At 41.2% G+C, this 20,429-nt stretch overlaps 1 protein-coding gene across 1 annotated transcript; it reads left to right on the top strand.

The window, feature by feature from the left end:
* The first annotated feature begins 18,042 nt into the window (after nt 1–18,042).
* On the top strand, nt 18,043–20,209 carry LOC118637778 (heat shock protein HSP 90-beta-like). The gene is given in 3 exon segments (XM_036273344.1): nt 18,043–19,543; nt 19,546–20,154; nt 20,157–20,209. Coding segments are annotated over 3 exon segments (2,163 nt in total).
* The last annotated feature ends 220 nt before the right edge of the window (nt 20,210–20,429 follow it).

The raw sequence follows: 20,429 nt of genomic DNA, 5'->3' as shown, positions 1-20,429 counted from the left end.
TGAGCTGTAGACCCCGGTAGGTAGAGCGCCTTTGTCTAATGACCTTTTTCTCAGCGCGATAGCAAACACAATAGGCTGGCCTCATAAATCATACCTCCAGAAAACATCCACGGGGCAGACTTTGACACTGTTTGCATATTCAAATGTCACCCGGTTCATAAGAGGGAAGACAAAACACTTTTTTCCCCCTCTCAAAAAATGTCAGCCTAGCTGGATTAGGAAAGATAATAAGGAAGTACTTCTAGACAATAATTACCTCTGGCACCTTTCTGCAGTGTACTTAATAAATTTTTTAATTTTTAAAAATTATGATTATTACAGTAATTAATCAGCAGCTCGGTGACAGCTTCCTTAAGGAGGGGGGTGCCTCAAAGGCCATCTTGTTCCTGTAGGGCACCTTGTTGATTTCACATCACATATGCAAAACGTATCCTATGATTATTAGCAACAAAAATGCTTGTGGAAGGAGAATTAGCCTCAATTTCTTAAATAGTCAGGAAGTGCTCACATTATACAAGTGTGAGGGAAAAAAAATTCCTAATCCCAAATGCTAGTTGAGGAAAAAAAAAAATGTTTCAGACTTGCTCAGCTGTGGTTGTGAAACCAATCTCTTATTCTTAATTACATGCAAAAGGTTCCCCGCTCTAATTATGGACCTTGGGGAAATAGCCCATCTCCCCAAACCAATAAGGCTTCGTGTTAACTTGAGCCCTTTTGTGTTTAATATCCGACTGCCGGATTTCAGCTTCCCTAGATGATCTGTGAATTTGGCTTTTTCCACTTCATTTTTCACAGTGCTGCTCGGAGCAGGGGCTAGGAGACCTCCCTTTCCCCAGTGATTCTTTTATAACATTTCTTGCTTCTTGAGTGCAAAATCCTCTAACCTAAGATATCTACATCAGAGGCAAATTCTTTCGTTTTCTGTGCTTCTACCTCTCCGTCCACTGCTCCAGTTACTGCATCAAAGGCTGGGGCAGTGATGTGATATAGCATTCTTGTGGGGCCTCACTGTCACCGACGTGGAGGTGGAGGGTGGTTCCAAAGGTCAGCTCGCCCAGGTGCCTTCCCACCATCGGGCCCCACGGAACGTTCTGACGGGTAAGTGGAGCAGAAGGCAACAGGAGCTGGCTGGGTGCTTGGAAGCAGAGCTTGTTAACGCTTCAGGAGCATTTGAGAATGGCCAGTCCAAACCCCTCACTTTTCAGATGAAGAAGCTGAGACCTGGAAAGGAAGGGAAAGGGCTTGTTCATATCACAGAGGTCGTTAAGGACCAAGCCAGGACTGTGCTCAGCTGAGTCTACAAATGCCAGGACTAGCGCTTGGGCGTTGTCTAGACTCATCCCAGATCCACAGTCAACTCCTCAAGTAGAGAAAAGGTGAATTAACGTGAACTAGATGTTCACAAGGCTAGCCCTGGATCCTCCTCGCATCTCCTCTGTTAAAATTGTTTTAGGCCCGGCCGGTGTGGCTCAGTAGTTGAGCGTCGACCCCTGCACCAAGAGGCAGCCAGTTCGATTCCCGGTCAGAGCACATACCCAGGTTGTGGGCCAAATCCCCAGTGGGGGGTGTGCAGGAGGCGGTCAATTGATGATCTCTCTCATTGATGTTTCTATCTCTCTCTCCCTCCCCCTTCCTCTCTCTCTAAAAATCAATAAAGAGAAAAAAAATTAAAAAAAAAATTGTTTTAGGCTACTTACATCTTAATTCCCTCGGCAGGGAAATGAGGATTATAATACTCACTATTCTAAGATGCTCTTGAAAGGGAAAAGGAGAAGGGGTAGGGTGGGGGGACAAATGTGAAAGAGTCTTTTGAAGAGTGAAAAAAATGAAAGAAATTATTTTTCATAGATTTTGCAAATACACCAGATCAGACCGCCTCTAATATTTTATAGACTATGCTTTGATAAATTTCATCTTAAAACTTTCAGGAAGAAGTACTTTGAAAGTGCAAATAATGGAGAATGTGTAGGTATGTGTACTTTCTAAGAAGGAGGTCAGGCTGTAACAGTTCTGTGCCTTTTACATTTCGCATGTGGTCAGTGCACTACAATTGAATGCAAGGAGTGAAGAATGCTTTTCCGGCCTGCTCCCCCTTTTCATTACCCAGCCAAACCCTACCCATCCTTCAGCTTCAGATTCACGCCATGATTTCAACCCCCAGCGATTTCCCCCTTCTTTGAATTAACGTCTAGTGTCCTGCACTTCATTCTGGAGGCGGCTCTTCTTTAGGGACAATGTTCCGTTGGATCTACTGCTTTCGTGTGGGTTCACTTTTGCTTTGTGAGGAGACCACGTTCCAGAAGGGCAGGGACTATGTGTTATACTTCTCTTATGGGATCCGTAGCACCTGCCACAAAGCTTATTTTTAAGCAGAAAATCAGTCGTGCTGGAATTCAATGATTGCTGCTGACACCTGGGCCCTCTGTAAAACATGTGGTGTATACATTGCAGAATCCACCGACTGCAATCTGTGTGAGACATTTGTTTTGCTGACTCGTAGATAGATGGGTGCAGTTAACTGCTAAAAGATTTCTGTTCTTTCAGGAGATAGACTTTCTCTGAGCACAGGTGAATTCACATATTAAGCAGAGCCCCCCAAAATCTGAGCAGAAATCGAAGGCTGGTTAGCAAGTGAGAAATGGTTGGGTAGAAGTTAGCAACTGATAAACCTTCTGCATAGAGATCAAGATAATTGTAGTTTATTTCTAGAGAAAATGGAAAAAGGATTCCAGAAACTAAATATAGACGATTGCTTACTTGGAAGGTTTAAGATTTTAGGGTGAAAATTTAACTTGGATCCCGGGTAGAGACAGGATTTCAAGTCAATAACTATGTAACAAGTGACTAGAATTCCAGAAGTAACAGAAGAAAAGATTGGTAAATTTGACAGCTAAATTTAAAGAAAAAATGTTTGCATCACTAAAAAAATACCATAAACAAACGTATAGCTTGGACAAAAATTCACATGTAACACCAAACAAAGAGCTAATAGCTCCAAGAAATAAAGAGCTTTTAAAAAGGAAGCGGAAATGACCAACAACTTGATACAGAAGTGTAAAAAAAAAAAGCCCGAGGAAGACAATTCACAAAAAAGGCCCTCAGATTACAAACAATGTTCAAAGATACTCATTATAAGTGATATGCACATTAAAACAACTCTGAGATGCTATTTCTCACCTGTCAGACTGGCAAAATTTTTTTAGAAAACATGACAACACATTGTGCTGTAGCAGTGGTAACAAGCTCTCGTTTCCTCCTGAGTAAAATTTATCCACGTAGTCATGGCTGCTGAACAAAAGAGATGCGTTTTGAGAAATGCCTTGTTCTGTGGTTTTGTCACTGTGCACACATCACAGAGGGCACTGATACAACCTAGATGGGTGCCTACTGCACCCCTAGGTTATATGGTGGAGGCTACCATCCTTACAGCATATCACTCTACTGAGTCCTGTAGGCAACTGTAACCCAATAGTATGTATTTATCTATCTAAACATATCTAAACATAGAAAGGGGACAATAAAAATGTGGTCTACAAGATATAACACGGTGCACCTGTGTAGAACACGCACCATGAATGGAGCTTTCAAGATGGGAAGCTGCTCGGGGAGTCAGTGAGTGAGTGGTGAGTGTATGTGAAGGTCTAGGACGTTGGTGTCGTAACACTTAGCTTACACCACAATGCACAGCTGCCCAAAAATATTGCGATGCCCTTATTCCATCAGCTTTTCTCCCTCTTTAATTTTGTTTTACCTTTTAAACTTTTATCTGCCGAATGAAGACACACACATGCATCAGTCTAAGCCCACCCAGGGTCAGGGTGATCAGCATCATGGCCTTCCACCCCTACGTGTCCCACCAGGTCTTCAGGGGAAACAACATGCATGGAGTTGTCATTTCCAATGACAACACTACCTTCTTCTAGAATACTGCCTGAAGGACCTGCCCGAGGCTCTTCCTGAGAAGACCTCACTCTTTTCAGAAATCTGTCCGTGGTGGTTTTGTTGGATCGTACCCTTTTTTCATTGTAGCTTTAAGCCAATAATATACCATGAACGTTCCTCTCTATTAATGAAGACCTTTAGGTGATGGGTCCATGTTTTGAGATCTGCAAAAGTTTCTGCTAAGCTCTTCCCTGCATGTGCAGTCTGTTGTAGACCAAAACATTGTTATCCATCACATGTCTGGATCAAACAAAATTACATACGAACTTGCCTTTTGACCCACAGCTGCAAGTTTACCTCCAAGAATCAGAAAATACATATGCATAAGGCTGTTCATTGTAGCATTGTTTACATTTACAAAATATTGAGAATGACCCAGTGGCCACCCGCAGGACAATGATTATGTAAACAATACTGCAGCCATACAGTGGAGAGCTACACAACCCTAAAAACAGTGTGGGAAGGTTTCTATGACGTGATTGGGAATAATTTCCTGGAATATGCGGGTAAGTAAAAAAAGTGAACTACAAAAGAGTAGCTGTAGTCTGCTACCTTCCTGGACCAAAGAAGAGCATACAAGAAAATGGGTGTGGATCTACTTACTTGTAAAAAGAAGTAAAGACACAATAAACCACAAATGAAGGAAATCGGTTACCTACCAAAGGGGAGGGGAGATGGAAAAGTGGAGAAAAGAGGGGAAATAAAGCGGAAAAGGGGCAGTAGGAGTAAGGAAGGATGTTGTTTTTCTGAGGACAACTTCTAGCTCTTAAAATCATAGTAATGTTTCACACACTTTTCAAACTCCACCAAAGGAAACAAACCAACCAGGATGGGGGTGGGAGACATACAATGAAATACAAAGGTAACAAATAAACTTAACCCTGTAGCGAACGAATAACATCACCCCATTAAAGAGGGCAGAGAAGGGCAAGAACTAACTTGGTAGACAGCATCGGACTGGATGCGCTAAGACGAGGCGAAAGAGCTGTGAACAGAGATGCCTTTCCTCAGTGAAGTGGGTGATCACAGGGCTGTGGCTCACAGTCCTAAAACAACTTTATGCGTACCATAATCAATAATAAGTAGTGTTTTGTTCACATGATAGCCAGCTGTATTGCTATTAGAGAAAGAATTTAGAAATAAAGGAAGAAGGAAGGCTAAAATAAACTCTTAGAGATGAACTAGAATCAGTTATCAGAATAAACTCATGGTGTGTGTGCATGTGTATATACACATGTAAACATAAATATGAACAAATATATATATATATATATATATCTCAACCACATACACATGTGCACCCAAAAACACACACACACATGTGTGTATGCTGATAGTTATAGAAATATAGATGTGTGTATGTAGATTAGCATACATACCTATTCCCTACCTCTCTTTGCTGAGAGGGTCTAGAAGTAACCACCATCCAATTACAGTGAGTAATCTTAGTGTTCAGAGGTTGGTTTCTCAACACCATTGTCTGAGAAATAGTTGACATTAGGGGTCTGGAGCAGGAAAAATAAAACAGAAGAAAAAAGCAAGATGATCTTAGATGCATCTTGTGGTCCCACAAAGGATGGGAACGCTCAGGAAAGTAAGGGGACGTTTTCAAAGGTCAGAGCAAACAACTGAAAATACCTCCTCCTTACTAAAGTTGGAAATATTTGAGCATAAAAAATGACAGTATTGGATTTTAACCAATAGAATAAAATAAATATCCATGAGTCATATTGATGACTCATATTTATTTATTCATTAGTTATTTGAATAAATAAATAAATGGGGGGACAGGACAGCTTTTCCTTACAGAAAAAAAATACAATGAATAAATGTAGAAGGAAATAAGAAAACAGGAAAAAAAAAAACCGTAAGGCAACGCCAAAGTAATAATCATTGCAAATGAGATCCACTGATGGATGCTAAAAACATAGAATAATGTTTGAGAAACAAGATATTTTCATAGTCTCAAGTATCTCCTATAGATATTTGTTCAAGTATAAAAAAGTAACTTTAAAGAGAACAAATCAGCAGATACCACCTTAACCGAGTGATCAAGGTTAACATCACCAGTCCTACAAGGCCTATCAACATTGAGAACTCAACATCGTTTCGGTAGTATTCTTGGAAATAGTTTAGTTACTACCAGAGTTATGTAATAAGTTAGTACCAGGGTTAACTTTATGAACATGTTAATTTTACTTTAGTTATGAAAAATACATAGTAGTTAACATAAGGAGAAGCTAGATAAGAGGTATAAGGGGGCTAGCTGCATTGTTCACATAAGTCTAAATTTAATTCTAATCAAAAAGTTAAAAAATACGTAATCCATACCTACCTGTAGACATTCAATCCACTCCAGTCTGGCCTCCAATCTCATAACCACCAAATTGGCTCCTACTCAGTTCTTGCTCTTTCCTAGTCCCATTTACTTGGCTTTCATGATACAACACTCCTGGTTTTCCTTCTCCTACCTGGTCTTTTCTTCTCTGTCTCCTTTGCAAATTTATCTTCCTTTCCCCAGATAGTGAGTGGGTATCCCAAGGTTAGAATTCCTTATCTTTTGATTATTTTTTCTTATCTCACTCTACACTTCTTTCTCAAGCAATCGCATTCACGTTCAAAGATAGAAATCTAGAAGACTCAGTTTTATATTTCCATCCCTAGTTTCTTATTTGTGCTCCAAATCTACCTATACTTGAGAGATGAATTTCTAATGACTCCTCAAAAAATAAGCTGCCACCCACCTCTCGTGGCAGTTTAAAATATGTCCACAGCCTGGCCGGTGTGGCTCAATGGTTGAGCGTCAACCCATGCGCCGAGAAGTCGCCGGTTCAATTCCCGGTCAGGGCACAGGCCCAGGTTGTGGGCCAGATCCCCTGGCGGGGGGCATGCAGGAGGCAGCCAATTGATGTTCTCTCTCATCAATGTTTCTATCTCTCTCTCCCTCTCTCCTCCTCTCTATCTAAAATCAACAAATTAAAACATGCCCACAGATTATTGGACCACTCTTCAGATGTGAGGTCCAAGTCCACCTTGAGAGGGGGTTGCACTTAGCAACTCACTCATCATGAATAGAACAGAAAGGGAGGGCTGTGTGTCTTCAGAGTGTAGGTCATAAAACGTTCTTCAGCTTCCTGCTTCCTCTCTCTTTCTTGAATCACTCATGCAGGGAAGCCAGCTGCAATGCCCCTCATGGAGAAGTCCAGGTGGTAAGGAGGTGAAGACCAACCAAGAGCTCCACGAGAGAGTTTGGAAATAGATTCCCCAGCCCTGGTCAAGCCTTCAGACAAATGTAATTCCGACCAACATCTTGCTGGCAACACCCTGAGCCAAAACCACATAACCACTCTGAATTTCTGATGACCAGAAACTGAGATAATAAATGTTTATTATTTTAAGCCACTAAATTTGGGACAATCTGTTTCACAATAATAGATAGTTAATATAATCCCTCCTCCTCTGCCCCCTTAAACAACCAAGTGTTATTCTCCTGCTTCTTCTCCTGGTGAATTACTCACTGTCCATCTATTACACAGTCAGAAAAAGAGGCATTACTCATGACAACTGACTCGCTCACGCATTTCCTCATTTGAAACCCATTATTAAGACCTATTGATTTGAGGTCCTAAATACCTCTGGAATGTGTTCACTTCTGTCTCATCTTCATTGCTCCTCACTTGTCCAAACTACCATTGTTTCTTGCCTGGATAGCCTGTGCTCACCTGACTCTGGCACGCCCCTGATACACTCTTCACATGGCTATCAGGATGATCTTGTCTCCCAATCACCAGTTCTAAGCTAGGAGCACTGGCACGCATCCCCACAGAGCCCTCTCCCAAAAGCAGGGGCAACGAAGAAAATGCAGGACAGAGAAGCCCCCGCTGCTCATTGCCTCTGCTCTGAACAATTTCAAAGGCCACTGTCGGGGATGGGAGAGTGACCTTTGATCAACTTGATCGTTATTGCTGATTGGAAATTATCATTATTATTGTTATTATTATTACTAATCCTCACCAGAGGATACTTCTTCCCGCTGATTTCTCGAGAGAGGGGAAGGGAGGGAGGGAGGGAGGAGGAGAGAGAAGGAGAGAGAGAGAGAGACCAATGTGAGAGAGACACATAGATTGGTTGCCTCCTGCATGTGCCCCAACCTGGGCCAGGGATCGAACCTGCAACCTAGGTGCATGCCCTTCACTGGGAATCAGGTCTGCCAGCTGATACTCTAACCACTGGGCAACACCAGCCAAGGCTGGAATTATTATGTTTTTAAATTTTCATACTTCACATTACTTTTAAATCCTCATGTTTTAAAAATTGGGAAATGCATACATTTTTTAAAGAGCAGGAAAAAATTATCTTTAATCTACCATCCTGAAATTTTGGCTTATATCTTTCAAACTCCCTCTACCCCCCATGCTTTTAAACCTTATTAAGATCGTTCTGTATATTAATGCAATTTCCTATTCCATTTTTGTGCTTAAGGTTATAAGATTCTTTCCATATCATTAAAAACTCTATGTAAATATCATTTTAATAGCTACTTAACATTCTATGATATTAGAAATATCATTTTGAAATTTTTTTTTCCTTCTTGCCTACTATTAAACAAGTTATTTTACATTGGGGGGTAAGTAGCAGTGGGGGTGGTGGGGGCCTATCTCCATGAGTTGATGACACTTGAAGGTTGCTGTTTAAGTATTCGAGAGAATTGCATTTCTCTCTTTAGCAATGGCCCCGATCCAAAAAAGCAGCAGCCAATCTGCTTGGTGATTGCAGCTCTTCCTAGCAGTATTCACTCCTGGAGGCTTCTGAAGCTTAATGCACTCTTGGTTTTCTAGTGGATCAGCCAGTAATGAATGCCTCTAGGATGTCACTCAGGTCAGACACCCCCAGAGAAGGGAAGAGGGGCCAGGCTGTATGCGGTATGCACACACACGTGGCCCTCAAAACCCCCCAAATGTAGCTGCGTATCTTTTCTTTACAGTGTGCAGTGATTAGTAATCCATAATTTATGGCTCTAATTAATTCTTCCCTCTATCTTGGAGAGAGACTCACCCAGGCGTGCCACTCTGACAAAGCTCAGATACACTGCTCTCCTCAACCCCTAGATTTCCTTGCCGGGAACTCATTTTGCAAAACCCATTAAGCTGGCAAAAGATCCAGAGCGCTGAGAGGAAGGCATTCTTCCCCGGCTCAGCTTTATTTCCTGAAGAAAGAGACTTACAGAAAACAAATCGGACTGTGCCGTTCCACGGAGGCCGCGCCCCCTTCGAGAGCACCCAGTCTGGACACGAGAGGAAATAAGGTGTGTCTGCAGCCAGGACAGGTCCACCGAGAGCAGGTATTCTAGGCCCTAAGACTTTGCGACAGGTCCCCCCGGGAAGGGGGGGAGCGTGTCAGAAAGTCAAATGCCCTCCCTGGCACCTCTCTGCATAGTATACATCTTCCCAGCTCATTGCTTGGTTGGCTACATGAGCCTCCAACCACCACTCTCTCGGAGCGCGCTGGCCACATCCAAGGACTTCAGCGTGGGCGTTTCTGTGAACCGGCTGCAGCCCTGCGTAACATAAGACAGAACATGGCTCACTGATTAGCATCTGGGTTGAGGAGTCTCCTAATCCGTAGTCTGCCTTTTTGTGTGCGTTTAAACGCTGCATTTAAATTTAGTTCACATTGAGAACTTACTACATTCCGGGGATAAATATTCATTTAATACTTATAGCAACTCACTGAGGTAGGTCCCGCTGTTGTTAACTAGAGTGGACACTCCAACAACAGAGGTGGTGGTGGTCTCTGCTGTACCTGGAACTTGCCTGGCATATTGTAGATAATCAGTATGTGCTGAACAGGTGAATGCCCGTTTTCCACATGAAAAAACTAAGGCACAGAGCTGGTAAGTGGTGAAGGAAACTTCAATCCGTTGAATTCTGATTCCAGAGCTCATACTGTTAAGCATCACTCAGTGGTGTATCCTTGACGTCTGCAGAAATGGATTTCATTTCCTTCTTTGCAGAAGGATAAGTATAGCAAATGTCCTCAAAATATTTTTGAGTTCAATGTGCAATGTAGAGACCAGGTGTTAATTAACACTGGCATGGAATTGGGGTATGAGACAGGTGCAGCTGGTGATTATTGGTGGTATTGCCACTACTATTTTTGCAGTGATCATGGCCTGCCTGAGCCACCCTCAAGTGTTCCAAGTCTCTCTCTTATGACAGGCTGGGTCAACCTTCAGATACTTTCACCTACGGACCAAAGGAAATGACCCATCTCTAAAACGACAAGGACAGATGCCCTTTTCCACCATCTCACCTTTGTTCCTTTGCCCTCTCAGGTTAGATTTCATTTCATTTCTTTCTGATCCACAGACTGATGGAAATCCCTCATCTCCTCCAAGCTGCCTGAGCCCCAGACTCCGTGGCCCAGGCCACGTGAGAGCAGGGCCCGCAGCCACCGCCGAGAGAGGCGTTATTTACATATTTATTAGAAATTTTGTCCTGCTGGCAGGAGACGTTCACTTCTGACTTTAATTCCGATAAGTAAACAACTCCCTTGGCAAGGAAGAGGGGGGAAAACAAACCAGTGTAGTTTGCACAAGATAATACAGTAAAGCAGAAAAATATTCGTAATGCAAAACCATTTGCAGGGCAAAGCGAGAGAAAGAAAAAAACCTCCCTCTCCAAAGCCTCGCTTAGGCTAATACTCCAGAAGAAATAATTACAAAGTAATTCAATTATATTTGGTATCAGTTGCCTCACAGGCCAGTGGAATGACAATTAATCCCAGGGTGTCATTTTTTCTCTTTTTAATACTTTGTGGTTTGTTGAGAATTGCCCTCTAGCAGTTAACCACACTCCTGCACTCCGCAACCCCCTGGCTGATTGTATATCTTTTCCTCCTCGTCCATTCGGGCCTGATAAAGCCCCACACCAGGGAGCCATTTTGCCAGGTTCAACCTTCTCTGACCCCACTCTCAAACTGTCCGGCGCGCTAACGTTTTGCTCAGGTGCCCTCCTGCTTCCCCTTAATTATATTGTATTGCGAGAATTGCATCAGTGGGAGAGTTTAGCATCCTATGGCTTTATCCTAACATCCAAAAATGGAGCCAACATCATCATCCCTGTGACAGCACAATGAATTAAATCCTTCTCAGCGTTGCATGTCTCGCTATCTCCAGGAAAAAAAAAAAATTACACTTTAGGAACATTAAAATGGACTGACTCTAATCCACAATAGCAAAGGAAGCAAGAGATATGGCTTAAATCCCGCCTGATGTTCTGACCTGAACTTATTCTCCGGATAAAATCACACAGAATTCTTTGCATTTCTATAGCTGCTTTCAGTCAGGGATTGCGAGGTGCTTTACACGCAGTAATAAGCTCCACAACCTTTCATTGATGTTGCTCCCCAGCTCCAGGAAGGCTCCTGCATCAGAAAATGCCAATGATGCACAGAAGGGGACTGGCCAAGGCTATCTCCCTAGCAGGCAGCTGGCAGGTTTCAACACTGATGATCAGAAAAATCATTGACTTCCAAGGGCCAAATGTACTTCCAATAATAAAAATTACAAATTGCAGCAAGACCAGGATTTTGATTTGTCCTGTAGGGGGGCAGGAACTTTTCCTCTACCCCTCGGTTCTCTGACTGGGGCCCTGTAAATAAGACGGATTGACAAGAGAAAAACCCACAGATGTTTATAGTAGGAGCAGTGCACAGGCATGCAGGAGAAATCAAGTGATGAGTAACTCAAAGGGGTGGTTAGAACTTGTAGCTTATTGTTTTTACAAAGAACAATCAATTTGTGGAGAAGCGACACGATAAAGGAAAGGGGTGTAGGCTTTTTAGGGTGGCAAACTGTGGAAAGGCAAACATATAGGAGAAACAGTGGAAAATAAGGGTTGTTTTAGTAAGGATTGTTGTATACAAGTGTTTGGTGTCTTCTCTGGGCTGATAAGAGTCTGCAGATGTCTCCAGTGATTAAGAACCATCTCTTCTGCCCTGGCCGGTTTGGCTCAGCGGTTAGAGCATCGGCCTGCGGTCCGGAGAGACCCGAGTTCGGTTCCCACTAAGGGCATGTACCTCGGTTGCAGTTTGTCCCCGGCCCTGGTTGGTCGTGCAGGTGGCAGCCACTCGATGTGTCCCTTTCACTTCGATGTTTCTTTCTCTCTCTCTCTCTCTCTCTTCCTCTCCCTCCCTCCCACTCTATCTGTACAAAAAATGGAAAAATGTCCTCGGGTGGGATAAAAAAAAAATTTTAAAAAAGAACCATCTCTTCCTTTTTGGTAGAGAGTTTGTCCTATGTCTACTTTTTCTCAGTTGCTTTCATTTCAAAATAACCCTTATGTCAGAGTTGCATATTTTGGAGTGGCACACCCTGAGCTCCTTCAGGTCGTCAGTGATCCAGCTGACCAAAGAGCACGTGAACCCAACGATTAAGGTGAACATTTTTTTCTTTTAGTAAAATTGCATACATTCCTTCACAGTGATACTTATGTTTATAAAATAATACGCCCTCAACCATGTGATATTGCCAAAATCTTGTGTGATAAACCAGATAAGCGGGGTTATGGGATATAAAGAATGTCACGGAGGGCTAACCAAATCTCTGTTGAACAGTCACTGCTGCAGCTGATTCAGTGCCTGTGATGGGGCAGATGCTACACTGAAACTTTCATGTGCATCAATCAATATAGTGTTCCCAATAACACCACACAATATTAAGCCAAGTTTTCAGACAGGCAACTGAGGTTCAGAGTTTTAGGTAACTTCCTCAAGTTAACACAACCGGGGGGTGGTAGAGCTGGGATTCTAATCTAGGTGATTTGGCCCCATAATTCAAGCTGAGTGTTCTCTAATATGACAGTGAGTGTAAAATATACATCTGGCCATGTGTGAGTGTAGGAGAGAGGAGTGGGTTCTAATGGGAGTGGAGATCAGATGGGGTGCAGATGGGAGAAAGAATGGGAACTTTTTTCTTAATCTTAGACAAAGTGGGTTGAGTTCTTGGAAGAAATTCTTGCTAGATCATCAAGCTACTTCCCTTCCTACAGAAGACAGCTAGTGCCTTGCAGTTCTTAAGAGTTTGGACACTAAATTGCCCTGTTCTAGTCAGAATTCCTGGTCTGCCACTGTCTAGCCGTGTGACCTTGACTTCTGTGCACCTCCATCACCTGTACAATGCAGGCAAGAGACATTGTCTTAAAAGTGTGCAGTAAGGATCGAGATGATGCATGTACACCCCTTAGAACAGGATTTAGCACTCAATATATTTTAGCTAATATAAAATGCTAGGAACGGCATTTCCCCATCGTCTGTAATTTCATTTTGTAATATTTGTCACAGTTGTAATTTTGCCCTTATTTGGATGATCATTTATTACTCTGTCTGACATTAGACAGAAATTGTCATGAGAGAAGAAAGTGGCCTGTTTTTGCTCATGAGCACTCATTAGTGAATGTTTGCCTTTCAATTACACAAGTGTGCCTTTTAAATATATTCTTGTATGAGGACAGGCTCAGCTCTCCATTTTAGGTGTTGCCATATAGGTAGGCTGGCAGAAAGGGTACTTTAGGACCAGAGAGTGTGGTGTAAATTTAAATTTGATTAAGTCCATTTAAAGTTACCAGAAAGGAATGAAGCCCTAAAATCTGTATCTATTATGCCTCACATCACCCCAAGGATCTTGCTTCTCTAATTCTGGGGAACTCAAAAGAAAATAGGTTGACTGGTAGATGAACCTACCCTACAGGCCTTCGTAAAATAATATGAATTGTATTAGCTGAAATATATTGAATACAAAGCACTGGTTTAAGTGGGTTACATGCACCATCTCAATCCTTACTAACTTTTGAGACAATATCTCTTACCTGCATTTTACAGATGATGGAGGCATGTAGAAGTCAAGGTCACACAGCTAGAAAGAGGGAGACCAGGAATCCAGACTTGGGCAATGCATTATATTGTCCGTACTCTTCAGTATTGCAAGATGCTGGCTGTCTTCTGTTAGAATTGCAGGAGCTGGGTGGTCCAGTTAGGATTTCTTCCAAGAACTAGACCCATTCTATATCTAAGACTAAGGTGGGGTGGCAGAAACAGGGAGGGGGATGTCAATGGGGGGGGGGGGGGCATCTGTAATACTTTCAACAATAAAGATTTATCAAAACACCACCACCAACAACAACACCAAAGTGCTTATTAAAGTGTATAATAAACATTTATAATCATTGAAAAAGAAAGGAAGATTTTCCATCCTCTTGCTCATCTGAACCTCCCTGGCAGCATTCTTTCATTGTGGCACCATTGGAAGGTTATAGAGGTTTATCTTACATGTCCCCTGTTCCAAACCTGGAATAACCCAGTTCTTTATGGAGCCCCAAATCCTCTTATTAGAGAATGGTAATTAGAAGCTAAGATCTGGGACCAGCTTTTTGTATTGCTATTGGGAATCATTACTTCTAGTCTAGTGGATTGAGCTAGGAAATAGATGCATGGATGCTAATTAATGTATAGATACATCAATTTTTATCCATCTATCATCTATCTATCTATCTATCTATCTATCTATCTATCTATCTATCCATCCATCCATGTATCATCTCTCTCTCTCTCTCTATCTATCTATCTATCTATCTATCTATCTAATCTATCTAATCTTAAAATGCATGAATTTTTATTAATACCTTTGACTCCAATCCAGGACCACGGGGTTTATTTTTGCCTTTCCCCTCTCCTCTTTTGTAATTTCTTTTCTGACAGTGAGAAACCTAGCTCTGACTAAATTATATTGGCATATTTGTTCAACCCTATTAATAGATTATTTTCAGAACTATTAACCTATATCCCTCTGAAGAACAAATTTACCAACTAGAGTATAATGATTCTGCCTGGTGATTTTGTCTTTCACCTTTCAGTATCCAGTGAAAACATTCTTTTCCTGAGTTACATGGGTTATCTCCTTTTTTTCTTCAATCCCTTCAAAGAAGTTATGTGATTCACTTGTAATAACTGAAATTCATCTGTCATGGCCTGAATCTATCCTTCCTTCTCAACAACTTGATGGATTAAACAAAAACAAAAACTAATATGGTAAAAGTCATTAGCTCTATGGGTTTTGACAAATGCATAGATCCATGTATCTACTACCTCAGTTGGGTACAGAATAGCACCACAACCCCCAAATTTCTTTGCGTCTCTTTATGGACAACTGCTCCATCTACCATCTGACCCCTGGAAATCAATATTTTATTTTTCCTTTCTTAGAATGTTTCTATTCCTGGAGTATCATATAAATGGAATCATTATAACATGTGGCATTTTGAGTTTTGTATTTCGCACTTAGCAAAGTACATTTAAGATTCATCCATGTTGTTTATAAATCAATAAATAGCCTGTTCTGACTTACTGCTGGAAAGCATGCCATTGTATATATGTGCCATGGCTTTTTATCTCTTCAGTGCTTGATGGGCATCTGGATGGTTTCCAATATTTGATGAATATGAACAACACTGCCGTGAATTTTCATATACATGTTTTCAGGCACCTAAGTTTTCATTTCTATTGGGTTAACACCTAGGAGTGGAATTGATGGATCATATTGTAGGTATATGTTGAACGTTTTAAAAATTGTCAAACTGGCCCTGGCCAGTTTGGCTCAGCAGTTGGAGCCTCAGCCTGTGGACCAGAGAGTCCCAGGTTCAGTTCTCACTAGGGGCACATACCAAAAAAGAAAAAGACAAAAGAAAGCAGTAAATATAATATATATATAATCGTCAGACTGTTTTCCAAAGAGGTTGTTACATTTTTATTCCCACTATGTAATAAAGTTTCAGGTGCTGCAATAATTTTTTAATCATTTTAGTAGATGTGTAGTGGTGTCTCATGGTAGTTTTAATTTGCATTTTATGATAATGACCTTGGACATATTTTGGTAGACTTATTTGCTATATTCATATTTTCTTTGGTGAAGTGTCTGCTTAGATATTTTATCCATTTTTTTAAATTGGTTTGTTTGATTTCCTAGTATTCAGTTTTCAGATTTTTTTGGGGGGTACGTAACCCTAGCAGGAACCGAACCCGAGACTTTCTGGTCCATAGGCCAATGCTCCAACCACTGAGCCAAACTGGCCAGGGCAGGGTTCAGAATTCTTTATATATCCTGGTTAGAAGTTCTTCACCAGATTTGAAATTTGCCAATATTTTCTCTAGCCTATGGCTATCTTTTGCAAAGCAATATTTTTTAAATTTTGGTGAAGTACAGTTTACCAAGTTTTTCTTTATTTATGGATTGTGATTTTGGTGCTATAACTAATATTATTTTGTTCACACAGATTGTGTTCTATTTTCTTCTAAATATTTTATATTTTTATATTTTATGTTTATATTTTAATTTATTTAGAGTTAATTTTTGAAGTATAGGCTCAGATCCCTTTGGGAGGGGTACATATAGATATCCAACTGTTTCTGTACTATTTATTGTAGAAACTATGCTTTCTCCACTGAATTGCATTTGTACCTTTGTAAAAAATCAGTTGATTATTTTTATTCATGTGGATCTATTTTCACATGAAAAAAAAAAATGTGGGCCCTCTGACTTTTTTTCAAAATTGTTCTGGTTATTCCAGTTCCTTTGTCTTTCTGTATAAATTTTAGAATCACCTTGTTGATATTTACAAAAAAGCCTGTAGAGATTTTGTGGAATCTATAGATTGAATTGGAAATAATTGACAGTCTTAAACCCATTAACATAGTGTGACTCTAAATTTATTTTGGATTAAAAAAACCACTATAAACAAGTGTTTTATCGTTTTGGCATACAGATTTGATGCATAATGTTTTTTAGATTCATATCTAAGTTTTATTTTTTGTTGTATGTTAAATTGTGTAATTTTTTAATACTTTGAATTCCAATTATTAAGTTTGTATTTTGTGACCAGGCTAAACTCTTTTATTAGTTCTAGAACCATGTTTGTAGACTTCCTGGGGGATTTTCTGCATAGACAGTCATGCCATTTATAAATATAGACGGTTTTATCTTTTTTTTAATATGTAAGCTGTTTATAATTTTTTTCTTGCTTTATTGCATTAGTTAGGACTTCCAGTATGATGTTGAGAGGGAGAGAGAGAAAGAGAGAGAGAGAGAGAGAGAGAGAGAGAGAACATCTTTACCTTTTTTTATGATGGGGGAAACAACTTAGTCTTTCATCATTAGGTATAATATAGCTATAGCTTGCTGAATGTTCCACATACACTTTGTCAGGTTAAGGAAGTTCTCTTTTATTTCTAGTTTGCTGACAGTTTTTTAACCATAAAAGGAGATTGAATTTTGCTAGATGATTTTTTTTTTATCTGTTGATGATCATAGTTTTTCTTCTTTTCAATTTTCTTGATTTTTATTATAATTTATACAGTATGGGGCAAAAGTAGGTTTACAGTTGTTCCTATAAAAATAATTAATAAATAATAATGCAAAAATAAACTATTGCATGTACAGTACTTACAACTGTAAACTTACTTTTGCTCCACCCTGTGTTTGTCAGCTTGCTTAGGGTTATTTTACCCTTCTTTGTATAGTTTCTTAAAGTAAAAGCTTAGAATATTGATTTGAGATCTTTATTCTTTTTCATTAACCATTTTATGCTTATGTTATATTATAGCCATTTTATTTTATAGTCACTTTATGCCATACATCCATATAATCACTGTTTTAGTTACATCTCACACATTTTGTGCCATTGTATATTTACATTTATTTACCTCAAAATCCTTTTAAAATTTCTTTGAGACTCCCTCTTTGACCCACAGGTTATTTAGAAAATTGTATTGCTTAATTTCCAAATATCTTGAGATTTTCTAAATAGCTTTCTGTTATTATCTCTGGTTTACTTCTGTTATAGTCTGAGAACATACTTTGTATCATTTCTATTTGTTTCTAGTTGTTGAGGTAGATTTTGTGAACTGAAGATGGTCTATCTTGATGAATGTTTTATGTGCACTTAAAAAAAGTGTACTGTGCTCTTGAGGCACCGCTGCACAGACTGCTTGCAGTTTGTGAGCCAAATACAGTCCTTGCTCTGTCTATACTTGGATCTCTTCACTTTCAGGATGTCTGAGGAAGGGGTGCACCGTGGAGAGGAGGAGGTGGAGACTTTTACCTTCCAGGCAGAAATTGCCCAACTCATGTCTCTCATTATCAATACTTTCTATTCCAACAAGAATATTTTTCTTTGGGAGTTGATCAGTAATGCTTCTGATGCCTTGGGCAAGATACGCTATGAGAGCCTGACGGACCCTTCCAAGCTGGACAGTGGTAAAGAGCTGAAAACTGACATCATCCCCAACCCCCAGGAACGCACCCTGACTCTGGTGGACACAGGTATTGGCATGACCAAAGCTGATCTCATAAATAATCTGGGAACAATTGCCAAGTCTGGTACAAAAACATTTATGGTGGCTCTTCAGGCTGGTGCAGACATCTCATTGACTGGACTGTTTGGTGCTGGCTTTTATTCTGCCTACCATGTAGCAGAGAAAGTGGTTATGATCACAAAGCACAATGACAATGAGCAGTATGCCTGGGAGTCTTCTGCTGGGGGCTCCTTCACTGTGCAAGCTGACCACGGTGAGCCCATTGACCGGGGTACCAAAGTGATCCTCCACCTTAAAGAAGACTGGACAGAGTACATAGAGGAGAGGCGGGTCAAAGAAGTGGTGAAGAAGCACTCACAGTTCATAGGGTATCCCATCACCCTTTATTTGGAGAAGGAACGAGAGAATGAAATTAGTGATGATGAAGCAGAGGAAGAGAAAGGGGAGAAAGAAAAGGATGATAAAGATGATGAGGAGAAACCCAAGATTGAAGATGTGGGCTCAGATGAGGAGGAGGATAGTGCTAAGGATAAGAAAAAGAAAACAAAGAAGATTAAGGAGAAGTATATTGATCATGAAGAACTGGACAAGACCAAGCCCATTTGGACCAGAAACCCTGATGACATCACCCAGGAGGAATACGGAGAGTTCCATAAGAGCCTTACCAATGACTGGGAAGACCACTTGGCAGTCAAGCACTTCACTGTAGAAAGTCAGTTGGAATTCAGGGTGCTGCTTTTCATCCCCCGTTGGGCTCCCTTTGATCTCTTTGAGAACAACAAGAAGAAGAACAACAACATCAAACTCTATGTCCACCACGTGTTCATAGTGGATAGCTGTGGTGAGTTGATACCAGAGTATCTCAACTTCATCCACAGTGTGGTTGACTCTGAGGACCTGCCCCTGAACATCCCCCGAGAAGTGCTCCAGCAGAGCAAAGTCTTGAAGGTCATTCATAAAAACATTGTTAAGAAGTGCCTTGAGCTCTCCTCTGAGCTAGTGGAAGATAAGGAGAACTGTAAGAAATTCTATGAGGCATTCTCTAAAGCTTGGAATCCACGAGGACTTGCTAATCGGCGATGCCTTTCTGAGCTTCTGCACTATCACCCCTCCCAGTCTGGAGATGAAATGACTTCTCTTTCCGAGTATGTCTCTCCCATGGAGACCCAGAAGTCCATCTATTACATCACTGGTGACAGCAAAGAGCAAGTTGCCAACTCCTCTTTTGTGGAGCGAGTGTGAGGTGGGGATTTGAAGTAGTACATATGACAGAGCCTATTGATGAGTCCTGTGTGCAGCAGCTCGAGGAGTTTGATGGGAAAATCTTGGTCTCAGTCACCAAGGAGGGCCTGGAGCTACCTGAGGATGAAGAGGAGAAACAGAAAATGGAAGAGAGCAAGGCCAAGTTTGAGAACCTCTGCAAACTCATGAAAGAAATCCTGGATAAAAAGGTTGAGAAGGTGACAATCTCCAACAGGCTCGTGTCTTCACCCTGCTGCATTGTGACTAGCACCTACGGTTGGACAGCTATCATGGAGCGTATCATGAAAGCCCAGGCACTTTAGGATAACTCAACAATGGGCTACACGATGGCCAAAAAGCACCTGGAGATCAACCCCGACAACCGCATTGTGGAGACTCTGCGGCAGAAGGCGGAAGCAGACAAGAATGACAAGGCTGTCAAGGACCTTGTGGTGTTGCTGTTTGAAACTGCGCTGCTCTATTCTGGCTTCTCACTTGGGGATCCCCAGACCCACTCCAACCGCATCTACCGCATGATCACGCTAGGCCTAGGCACTGACAAAGATGAAGTGACAGCAGAGGAGCCCAGTGTTGCTGTTCCTGATGAGATCCCCCTGTTGAGTGTGATGCGGATGCCTCTCGCATGGAAGAAGGAGACTAGTAGCTTCTACCTGCAGACCTTGGTCCTCTGTGTAGTGTCTTCATGTTTCCCCCGGCGGCCCTGAGTGGCCCTAGTCCACCTGGTTTCCTCTGGTGATGTTTAGTGGTGTTTTCCCCTCTCCTGTCTTTGCCTTAGACAGGTTACAAAGGCCTCAAGCCTTCTCACGTTTGACATCAGGTTTGAATGTTGTGTATTGTGGTGGTTTTTTTTTTTTTTTTTC

The sequence above is a fragment of the Molossus molossus genome, unplaced genomic scaffold (assembly GCF_014108415.1).
Source record: "Molossus molossus isolate mMolMol1 unplaced genomic scaffold, mMolMol1.p scaffold_m16_p_20, whole genome shotgun sequence".
NCBI classification, from domain to species: domain Eukaryota; kingdom Metazoa; phylum Chordata; class Mammalia; order Chiroptera; family Molossidae; genus Molossus; species Molossus molossus.
This window is presented reverse-complemented; position numbering and strand designations above follow the sequence as displayed.